This window comes from Eptatretus burgeri, chromosome 8, assembly GCF_056783735.1.
Source record: "Eptatretus burgeri isolate ZD-2024b chromosome 8, Ebu_testis_v1, whole genome shotgun sequence".
In the NCBI taxonomy this organism is placed as follows: Eukaryota; Metazoa; Chordata; class Myxini; order Myxiniformes; family Myxinidae; genus Eptatretus; species Eptatretus burgeri.
Genome location: NC_140968.1, coordinates 6,848,842 through 6,861,420, shown reverse-complemented (window position 1 = coordinate 6,861,420; position 12,579 = coordinate 6,848,842). Strand labels below are relative to the sequence as shown.

Here is a 12,579-nt window from a genome sequence, read left to right as displayed (position 1 = left end):
GAAGGCTCAAAAAGAGTTGGAAAGACATAACAAAGAGTTGGAGAAACAAATAAGTGGAAGTGGTGTAATTGTAGATTTTGCTGAAAAACTTGAAAGTTAACCAAATAAAGCGAGATTGTTAGTTGGAGATATGCTTTCTTCTATCGCACAAGCAGGTGTAAAATTAACTAAAAGGGGTAATGGATTATATCTTTCTAATAAATAAATGAGCATTGATGAGTGGTTTAAAGAATTTGGAAAGAATACAACATCAAATTTACAACTTGTCAAATATTGTAAGAAATTAAAAATTCATAATGTGGTTATTTGTATGAGATGAATTAACATACAAAAAATATTATTATTAACTTAGAAGATAATAATGGGAACTGTTCTCATTGGGTTTGTATTTTTAATAGTCAAGACAAATATTATTTTGATAGTTGTGGTCTTCCACCACCTGTTGAAGTCATTAAAATTCTTACAGAATGGTGCTTATCAAACATTTCAAGTCCAAGAATTACATTCCAAGTGTTGTGGTCAATTATGTCGATATGTGTTATTTCAACTCAACAAAAAAATTTTTTAATGACATTATTTTCAATCTAATATACATGACTTATGTTGGTAAAGATGGTTCTATCTTTGGTGTATCCCAAGAACTGGATAGCGATTTATCAAATAATCAAATTTTACAGAGAGGCACAGGCTGAACGACAGAAATATCATACAGCAAAAAATATTAAGATGAAAAATGTTGATAAATTAATAAATTATCTAAGCCCGATTGACGCGAATGACTTGGTGAGATAAAGTGATATATCACAATATTCATCCTTAAATAAAACGGCATGTTTTGTTCAACAAGTAGAACTTACAACCACAACACCTGGTTCAACAAACCAGACACCTTTTCTTATTAAAATCAATTATCTGATACGTTTTGAATTTTATAAAGAAGGAAGAATAGTTAATATGAGAATAGAGAAATGGAGGTATAATATGTGTGATTTCGGATATAATTGGTCTTTTTTATTAAACCAAGATGACCTCCACGATTTTTATCAGTCTCGTAAAGAAGAATATCATCCACTTGGGAAGAATCAGGAGATATGTGAAAGCACAATTTGCAAACAACAAATACACAATTTCGGGAAAAGGAATTTATATGATGGTGAAGCAATAGTTTATATGACAAAGAAGGAAGGAAATTGGATAGTCATACAAAACCGAGGAATACAAATTGATTTAACAACAGGAAGATGGGGTGGTATTACGTGTCATCAAATTAATCTGTCATATATTTCTGATACATAAATGACAGCAAGAAGACTTCAAGAAAATTATAATTTTTGCATTCAAGGATACTTACAAGAAAAGGGTGTTCGATTTTACATTCCTTTTGAATTGGAACAGGCACACGGCCATTTTTCAATTAAGAACTGGCCTTATACTGATATTAAAAAACCTACAAATGGAGATTTGATTAAAATATTAAATAAAAATATACTTCTAAAGGTGATGAAATATAAAACTCTTTTAGAAATCACAACAAATCTTATTGGTTTCCGATTATGAGAAATATAATTGTGGATTCAAGAGTATCGCAGAATCCAGATGAATATATGTATGATATTCTGTGGGGTGAAAGTGGTTCAAGGATAGTAAGGGATGAGGGAGGAGTTGAAGAAACTGAGGCAAGAGAGAAGGAGGAAAGGGAGAAAAAAGAGAAAGAAGAGAGGGCGAAGAGAGAAGGAAGAGAGCGTGAAGAGAGAGGAGGAGAGGGCGAAGAGAGAGAAGGAAGAGAGGGAGAAGAGAGAGAAGGAAGAAAGGGAGGAGAGAGAGAGAGAGAAGGAGGCAAGGGAGAAGAGAGAGAAGGAGGAGAGGGAGAGGGAGGAAAGAGAGAGAATGAATAAATATAAAAATATGGAAACCAGTGAGATTATAAAAAGATCAAAGGTAATGCAGAAAATAAATCAATCTCAACGCACCGAGGTGGAAAACAAAGAATTGGCAAGTCGATGAGAAATATATGCGTCAAGACTTTTAACATCGATTTCAGGGAGAAGATTTCAACGAGAAAGTGAAGATAAAGAAGAGAAAGAAGGAAAAGATTATATTATTCATGATGTTGGTGTAGTTGACTTTGATAAAAGTTTTACAATTTTTTTTCTTTAATAAATGGAGGAGAGAGTGAAGACATTTCTAAGGATTATTTATGTTTTAAAAATTAAGATTCAAATGTGCATGTTGGAAACTAAAAAGGTTTTCGCACTCTGTCAGAATTTTTCACATAATTAAATGAGTTATTGTCTCAAATGCAAAAAGAAAACCGAGAGTAAAAAATCTCATATGATAAAAGTAAAAATAATAGGGTTATCCAAAAAGGTACATGTTTGGTGTGTGGCTCAAACAAGAGTGAATTCATCACCAAACACAAATGAGGGGGAGATATACAAAGGTTTTTCTCAGGAAGTAAATTTACAACAACTGGAATACCAGGAGAATTATATCAACCAGAGTATTCTTTCTGTGGTCCAGGAACAAACTTGAATAAAATATTAGATGAGGCTGACAATCCTAAACCGTGGAGCAAACCTATCAATAGGGTTGATGAAGTGTACATGAAGCATGATATTGATTACAGGAATAACACGACGTTGGAAGAAAAACGTGAAGCCGAGAGAGAAATGTATAATTTGTCTGCGATACAAAATCCAACCTTGAGAGAAAAAGTTGATCGGTTCATCGTGAAGAAGATGATCAGTGCTAAATTGAAACTTGGGATTGGAAATTCAAAAAACTTATAGGCTCTAATGATGTCATTAAGATTGAAGAGCAATTAGCGAATGAATTACATTAACCAATAATCACAAAGTTTCACAGCAGGAAGGTTTATTCCAAGGAAGTTGATTATATCTGGTCCACTGATTTAATTGAACTCAATTATGACAAGGGGTACAAGTATGCTTTAACCATTATTGATTTGAGGAGTAGATATGCGTGGGTTGTTCCTTTGAAAAACAAAACAGGTAACACTATTTTGTTAGCTTTCCAACAGATATTCAATAAAAGCAAGAGAAAACCGAAAAAAATTGTCAACTGATGAGGGTACAACAAAACATTTATGAAATTTCTTTAAAATATTAACATTACATCATGCAGCACCTTTAATGAAGGAAAAGTGGTTGTTATTGAGCGTTTTAATCACACTTTAAAAGAGAGACTATTTATAAAATTCACACAACTCGGTTCTCAACAATGGTTATCTTTCATTCAGGACATTGTAGATAAGTACAACGACATGATTCATACCTCAACGAAAATGAAACCATCAGAAACATTTACAAAATTAGGATTTGAAAAAGAGATTAATGCCAGAAAGCCTGTTCAAAGTTGGTGATATCGTAAGAACATGCAGGTGGAAATATCATTTTGAAAAAGGTTATACCAAGCGATGGACTAATGAACTTTTTTAAATTGTTCATGTCGTCGGAACAGTTCCTTGGACTTACAAATTATGTAATTTAAAGGGGGAAGAGATTTTAGGTTAATTTTATTCACAGGAATTACAAAAGACAAACATAAATTGAAATTCTATTTTGACTCCACCCCTTTTTAACTCCGCCCTTTTTTGACTTCGCCCATGCAAACCTCACCCATGCAAACCTCACCCACACAAACCCCACCCACAAAAGCCACATCCACACAAGCCCCACGCACACAAACCCCACTCACACAAACTCCACCCACAAAAGCCACATCCACACAAACCCCACCCACATAAGCCACATCCACACAAGCCCCACCCATGCAAACCCCAACCACCGACACAAGCCCCACCCACACAAGCTCCACCCATGCAAACCCCACCCACATAAGCCACATCCACATCCATCATATCCACATAATTAGTGATTAGTTCCCCACACACAACATGTTTATTTAATTTAAAAAAATTGCTCCACCCACACAAACCCCATACCCACAAGCTCCACCCACCCACATAAGCCCCACTCACACAAGCTCCACCCACACAAGGCACATCCACCAACACAAGCCCCACCCACCCACACAAGCCCCACCCACACACAAGCCCCACCCCTGTGTACCCCTACCTTTGACCCACCACCCCATCATCCCACCCCCCACCCTTCCACACACACACACACACAGGGAGGGAGGGAGGATGAGGGAGTGGTGGGTCGTTGGGGGAGCGCACCTTCCCCACCAACTTACATCTCCTTTATTTTTTTTTGGGAATTCAAAATCAGATAATTATATGGAAAGCTTCTCCAGTACAAAACCAGTCGGAAGTTGCAAAAATTCTTTATTGAGTTATTGGGTTTATTTGAAAGCCCATAAAATAAACTTCACAACGGTGTATCATACATGGTGGTCTATCACAAACTGACCGAGATATCTTAGGATGAAGTTTTACAACACACGTTATTGGGGAAAATCGAAATAACTGGATATTAGCTTCTGAAGTTTGAGAAACAAAGTCCTAAAGGCCCTGTCACACCTTGACGATTTAGCCAGCGTATGCCTGACGTCTGCAAAATTTGGCTAAAACGCTGGCACACGTCGAATACGTTATGGGTAAGTTTGTATACGTTAAGAGCACGCTGGCATACGTCATAGTACGCTGGCTTTTTTTCGTAGTACGTTGGCATACGTCTTTGTACGCTGGCATACGTCGTAGTATGCCGAGGTGTAAGACAAATTTTCCATGCTTGAAATTTTTCGACGTTTGCCAGCGTATGATTCACACGTTCCGCATAACGCTGGCAATAAGTTGTAGGCACGTTATGCGATCGTTGACACACGTTACTTGTAAGTTACTCATAAGTCGAAACACATCGAGGTAATGTTTTGGCGTACCCGAAACTTATTTCTAACCGATGAGTTTCCAACCGACAACACCAAGATGAGATGCTGTGTTGAAGGCACGTTACGCGATCGTTAACACACGTCCACACACGCCACTTGAAAGTTACTCATAGGTCGAAACACGTCAAGGCAATGGTTTGTGTCAGTGTTCCAGACTCCCTGTTTTTTTTTTGTTTGTTTTTTTCTTCGGTATGACGGTGATGTTGACACTTCGATATCTAGTGCGGTTATAATACAATATAATTAATCGGCTGCCGCTTAACAATTTAAATCAAAACTATTAGATCGCTCGCCAACTCTTCGCGAAGGACATCGTGGGATGTTTAACATCCACAAACTACTGCCGGCAGATGGGACTCCCATCTAATGTCCATCCAATGGACGGCACACACATTGGTGAATGACCCTGCTGTGCAACACCAGGATGACAGTTTATAGCTGGGTCAGGATTCAAACTCAGGCAAGACAGCATTGAGGGAGGTGTGCAAACCTCCAAGCATTCCTGTCAGCCAGACAAAGCGGAGCGAGCAAGAACAATCAAAATGGTTCCAAGAAAGGTTTCACTCATGAGGAAAGATTCAAAGAAAAAAGAAATGATGTTACATTTGAGAGAAGATAAAATATGAAAACAAAATATTGTCCGGTGGACTGACGTGATCATTGCCCACTCTCTCCCAAGCTTCTTCACCTCAGTTTCACAGTATGTCTTTGGTCAAACTTCATCACTCTCTGCAGATCTGGATAAAATCACAAGCTGGTCCAACACATGGAACATGTCTTTCAATCCAAACAAATCTCACACCCTCTCTGTCTCTCTCAGAAAGGACCATCTGGAACACCCCCCCTCCCCCATCGACTTTGTCAACAATCCCCTGGAAGAAGTCCTTTCATTCAAACTTATGGGTCTCACTATCTGCAATGATCTTTCCTGGGAAAGCCAGATTTCCACACTGGCCTCCAAAGCCAGTCGCCACTGGGCATCTTTCATCGTGCAAAGTCCTTCCTTGGCCCACTTGAGCTCCTGATCACATGCAAAGGTTTTTGCTGCAGCATGATGGAGTACTCCTGTCCCCTCTGGGCTGGTGCGCCCACCTCTCACCTTTCTCAGCTTCACGCTGTGGAAACTAAGGCATTTAGGATAATTGGTATCTCCCACCATGATCCTCTCACTGTCTCACCACAAGCAAATCGGTGGTCTTTCTGTCTTCTACAATCTCCTGTCCGGTCCAGCCATCCCCCATTACTCTGTATGCAATATGTCCCCCCCATATTTCTATGTGGTGCTCAAGATCCACCAGCAACCCCCTTCTGGTAAAACTGCCAAAATCACGAATCACTGCTCAACTTCACTCTTTCATTTATCTTTTTCCCCACCTTTGGAATAAACTCCCACACTCCCTTCAATCCCACTCTTCCCTCCAGGTCTTCAAAATAGCTGTTCAACACCACCTCTGATCTCCCCCCATCCAAAACCACGATCTTTTCCACCCCCGTTTGAAAAGCCCAAACCCACATCCTTCAAATTCCCTGTAAGGTCCTGAAAGTCCCTGTGGTGTTCATCTTGTTTACCCCATGAACACCATCCCATCCCTCTCCCTTTCACAGATCTAATGTCTCTGTTCCCCATTGTTTTGTCCTTCCCTCTCCACCCATCTTGTCTCCTGCCCCCTCTTGTTGTGCATTCTGTGTGATCGCTGTCATACGAGCATCGACAATGAACACAAAAAAAGAGCTCACCACCCCAACCATTCACACAACACACTAAAAATGAACCAAAAATGATCGTTAAAAGTTAAAGTCGCAATCATACATTCGTCCAGCAGCAAAGAGGGGGCCCTGAAACTTACATGATGTTAACCCATATGACTTCAAGTCCTCCTACACTCCTCGTGATCCTGGATACCTGACGCCAAGGGTCCCTGATCCTTACATAACTCACCAGATGTTCTAAGATTCCAGATCTTACAGCCCTAAGTTTGCAGCACTGTAAAACACCTTTGGCTCCAAAGGCACAGGGCATTGAGCATCAACCTAATTAATGCAGCACCTCGCTTATGCACAAACTAAGAATCAGAAAGCACCTTTCAGTTGCTCGCGCTATGATTCAAAATCAGCGGAGCGGCTCGAAAAGCCCCTCGAATGTTCGAATGCCCGGATAAAAACATTCAAACCTGGCACGGATTTCACACAATTCAGCTTTCCCGGAACAGATTACAACAATCTGGTTTTAATCCAGATGTCACAGCGCGAAGGTTCCAATGAATGACTCAACTCAATTTCCTCGGGGTGGCGTCACCCAGTCGGGTCAGAGGCAAGGCACATGACTTTATTGAATGCAGGACACAGCGAAAGGGTCAGGAAAGGAAATCTGGAGCGGTCCCCATAACTGCTCTTTCAGGTGGCCACCTGCGTCCGCATCACCTCAGCCGACGTCACTTTTACCTCCGGTGCCCTCCCCCCCCACCACCACCCCTCACCCCTGGGATGTTGCGAGCCTTGCTCACTGTGTCATTTTCTTTGGTGTAATCACCAGAACCTTCAGTGGAATTGAACGTCACTCCATTTCTCGTGAGAGTTGAATCATTTATTTACGTGTGCACGGAAACAAATACACAGAACAACACCAAGATGAGATGCTGTGAACTTCCTTCTTTCCATTCCGTTTTACAAGCAATCTTCTTAAGAGCAAAATTATTTGCAGAAAAGTAGGAAGGAGGAGGCATGGGTAACACAAAGAACAGTACTTCTGACTGAAGCTAACTGAGATTTTAATGGCCTGTAAAGATGTTTCCAAGCTGAGAACATTCCAGCCTCAAGGTGAAAGGTGAGATATTCTGTGAAAACACAGCTGTGTGCAGTATTTTATGACCAAACACAGTATTCTATCAGAATAGGGATGGGTAACTGACAAAGAAACATTGTGAGAGGAGGCTCATGGAACAATGCCTGACAAGATGGGGATATATCTTGGCAAGAAACCCCAACGACCCTGAGCTTTGCAGCTGCGAGCTTATCAGCCAAACATTCCAACCTGCCCGGTTACTGGGCGAGGGGGTTTTAAAACACACTTCCATGATTCTTCTTGGTGAACAAGACCACACATGATGACAAAACAACTTCAGTTAATCACAATGTTTTGCAACAGATGAGACTTTTACAATCATTTAATAGCACACAAGAGGAAATGAGTATCATCAGTTCATTATCTTGCATGACAGAAAATGGTTGTTGCAGCAAATTATACATTTCACAAGACAGAATTAATTATTTTTCTTCCACAATCCCACTTCAAGTGTGAAATATATTTCTTTTGTTGGATTGCATGTTCGGATTGACCACGCTTATGGTGTGATGTGTTTCTTCAATATCATTGATTTTTTGCCTGTAATTACTGTAATGTTCATATTGATACAAAAATACTGTACAAATTTCTCACAGCATTATAACATTGCTTGTTCTGAGTCTGGATTCACCACCTGATGCATTCAGTTATATTCAATAAAAACAAGCAGTGTCCTGACTCACGTGTGTTGTTCATCACTTGTTGGAGAACAATTTTACTATTCCTGTTCTTGGTAGATTTCCTGCAAAATTTTTACTGTTCAACTGCAGAATAATTTCAGTCATTAATCTGATTGGAATGTACATTTGTCCATAAACCATCATGTCTTCGTTGGTAAACACAGGAATTGATGACTGGAGAAAGTAAATCGAAATTGTTCAATGACTCGCAGATTGCATCAGTAATATATTTGCTCTTCAACGATAGTTAATGGTAACAGCATCTAACATTGAACAGGTGAAAGTATTTCCCTGAAGTTTATAATCTAAATTATCAAGGAATGCATCCTGACGGAGTTTTCATTTTATTTTTGAGGTTTTTCATCAATCTCCACCTGCAATGCTCAATAAACTGTTGAAGCAAGACAAGTTGTTCCGATTTCACTTTCCACATTTATTTTTAAAAACTGCTGAACTTCAAAGCTAAATCTCACTTGGCTGCACTTTGATTACTTGAGCCAAAACCAAAACAAGATGCCTGAAAAAGGATTTCAAAATATTTTCTTCTTCCAAGCTGGCATTCACCATAGTTTGTGAGAGCACGGGATCCTGAATTTTCGCTTTCTTCCAAACATCAGCAATGTCGTGGAATCCATCATCGCAGTTGACATAAAATCACACCTTTTATCCAAAAGCCTCATCTCAAATCATCAATTTGGATTCAGACCAGGACACTCCAACTTGGACATGCTGCTTTTACTCTTTCAACAATGGTTGGAGGCCTTCAATATCAGACATATCAAAGCCGTCTCTCTGGGCTTATGTTGAGCTTTCGATATGGTCTGGCATTCCACATGCTGTGCAAACTGTTTGCGAACTCCGCTCGTGGATGACTGACTTCCTCCACTCTTGCAGCAAACATGGGGCTCTCGATGGAACTCTTTGTTCTCCTCTTCCTGTCAAAGCTGGACTTCCCCCAATGTAGTGTTCTCAAACCCATCTTATTACTAATCTTCATCAATGATATCCCCGACTCACTGGAAAATTCTCATTTTCTCTTTGCTGATGTCTCCACTCTCTGCCGTGACATCCCTCATCCTTCTGACAGACAGAAGGCTCTTCCCTCCCTTTTGACCTTGACAAAAATCACAAACTGGTTGGACATCTTTCTCTCTTTCCCTTTCTCTCCCCAATGACCTTACCACAAACCCATCTACTTTCTCATCAACCCTCTTGAAGAAGTTCAGTCACTCAAACTTTGAGTCTCAATCTGAGCCATGATCTCTTGGGCAAGCCACATTTCATCATTGGCCTCCAAAACTAGGTGAGCTCCTATCCACCTGCAAGGCTTTCATCCACAGCTTAATGGAGTCCTGCTCTTCTGTCTGGGGTGGCTCCCATATTGCTCTCCTTGAAGCCATGGAAACAAAGGCTTCAAGATCATTGGAATTTCTCCCGATGAAGCTGAGTCGATGGGACAATCACATCACCATTGCCACCAGGTTGGTAGTCTCCATCTTCTTCCGACTCATTTCTGGTCCTGCACCCTCCACCCTCTCCATGCTCCTTCTCTCCGATGTATGTGCAGGATGCACACAGTCTTCGAGCAACCCCTTCAGAGTGAAACTGCTAAAACCCAGAACCACTGCTTACCTCCACTCAAATGTTTTCCACACTGTCTTCAATCTGATTCTTCCTTCCAGGTCTTGAAGACACCTGTTCACCACCATCTCAAGTCATCACCCCTCCAAAACCATGATATTTTCTCCACCCAGTAAACGATCCCTACCACTTACAACATTTTGTGAATGTGTAGAACTTGTCCACCCTTATGTTGTCCCTTACCCCTCATCGTTACCTGCAAACCCTATGTCAGTCTCTGTCTATTTTCCCCTCCACCCTGCTGATGACGTTTCCCCTTTCCACTGCTGTTCCGTTTGTAATGTTGTATGGTGATCGTTTTGGTGTCCGAGTTCTTTCTCCATGCACACAAAAAAGTCGAGGATTGAAAGAATCTTCTCCTCCTTCTCAGGTGCAAAGGACATTATGAATGAGTGAAGATCAAAAGATAGTGGGTCAGGATGAGAGGACTTGAAATGGTGTTTTCCATGTTGAAAACTCAGATGGGAAGATCAGGATTGGACTACCACTCATCAGTTGCCTTTTCTCCTTGGGATAGCTCATCCAATGCTCAAATGTGGTGATTGTGAAGAGCACCAGAAATGGGGGATGCCATTCAGACCAGGGCTTTTGAATTTTCTCACTGGTATAATTTTCACTCCGACGATCACTGGTATAATTTCAGCTGACTTCAATTTTTGAGGTCCTCGACCTCATTTTACAGAACCTGATATTATGTCATTTTTTCTGATTTCTGTGGCATGTTGTTCAAAGTCGTTGGGAACTGAAACCTCAAAGAAAAATGTTGACTTTTCCTTTTTGTGTTTGAGCACGATGTCTGGACGCAATGCTTTCTTTGTGATGTCCATGCTTCCCCACATTTTCTTAAAGGCATCAGTGTGGTGTTCTTGATCTTGAGCATTTATGATGACTCATTCTCCATCCCAATTCATTTCACCTCTTTGCCATTCCAGTGAGCCTTCCTTGTCAATCCCTGTCCTGTCAAGCTCTGTTTTAAATCTTCCTGCTCTTTTATCACTCTCATTTGTCAGAGTATATCTGCTGATATTTCTTTTTTTAATTTTTATTTGCAATCATTGGGGCTGTGTTTGTTTCTGTTTCGCTTTACTGTGTATTATCCATCATTTACACCTGTTTTTTGAAGTTTGTTGCGAAATGGAATAAGGATCCCTTTTCTGGTTTGATGTTTTCTTGGTCATGCACAAATCTCATGCGATAATCTGTCGAGCTTTTCACATACTCCGCTGGTCTGACACACGATATTCTGTGCACTCGGTTATGCTCCATCACACAACCTCATTCCGGTCTTGGTAAATACAGACACGGTATGCATAGGTGTTTGTCGAACATCTTGTGAATAGTTAGATGTTTCCTTGTTTTGGTGTCTAAATTGTTGATCTCCAATTGTGGCCAGTTTATAATTGCACAGCCATATTGGAATACCGGCACTGTAAGTTGGTTTGCAGCTTTCGTTTTGTTCATTGGAGAGAGGGAAGACTTCAAAATTAGTCTTCTTCTGCGTTGGTACTCTTTGCCGATTATTTTATGCATTTTTTCGTGTTGTACCTGGGGCTTCTTTTATTCCGATGTATTGAAAGAATGCTTCGTTTTCTCGTTCGTGTATTTTTGTGTGGATTTTTTGTCCGCTCTCCTGTATGGATGCTCATGTGCTGATTACCTTCGCATTCTGCGAAAGGTTATGTTTTGGTCGGCGTGTATTTATTTATTTATTTATTTGTAATCTTGTGATTCGTATAACTCAAAAAGTATTAAACCGAATTGCATGAGATTTGGTGGGATGATTGGTTATTAGCCAGGAAGCATTCGATTAGATTTTGCGATCGTTCGGGTCAAAGGTCAAGGTCACGAAAAGGTCAAAATAGTCTTTTTACGATAACACGGTCAATTTTTATTCAATGTGCATGCAACTAACGCCAAAATGTTCAGAATTCAACGCCTCATCTTGTGATATGCAACATGACACAATGACGCCCATACTCTTGTTACCAGTTAGGGGTCAAAGGTCAGGGGGGTCACGACCTTGAAAAATATGCGGTTTTTGTCATAACGCGGTCAATTCTTGTCCGCTTTACATGAACCCAGCACCAAAATGTTCACAATTTAATGCCCAATCTTGTGACACAATGACGTCATAACATGTCACCGGTTGGGGTAAAATGTCGGGGGGGGGGGTCATGCCCTTGAAAAATATGCGGTTTTCGGCATAACTCAGTCAATTCTTATTCGATTTGCATGAAACCAGCATCAAACGAGATTACCTTCTGTTGTTGAAACGTTGTATTCATCGAGCTTGTGAGTGAAGACTCGCCAAAACGACGTGAGTTGATTGTTGTTTAGTCTGTAGCCCCCGAAAGTCGGGGGGGGGTCATGACATTATAGATATGTGGTTTGTGTCATAAGACCATTCATATGAAACCAGTTCCCCACACTCATACCAAGAACAAAAAAAGTAGTGGCGGCGAAGGTATGCGCTCTATGAGTGCCCATTCTAGTTCAAATTGTCTTGATGAGAGAAACTTTTATCACAAATGGAGCATTTGAAAG

The 12,579-nt window shown here is 40.5% G+C and overlaps 1 protein-coding gene across 1 annotated transcript in view; it reads right to left on the bottom strand.

Annotated features, from left to right (window-relative positions):
• Positions 1–8,091: 8,091 nt before the first annotated feature.
• The window catches only part of LOC147021008 (uncharacterized), a 106,072-nt gene continuing 101,584 nt past the window's right edge, over positions 8,092–12,579 (bottom strand). The window contains 1 exon segment of the mRNA XM_085893555.1: positions 8,092–12,579. Within this exon segment, the coding sequence (XP_085749681.1) occupies positions 12,529–12,579 (51 nt within the window). The 3' untranslated portion in view covers positions 8,092–12,528.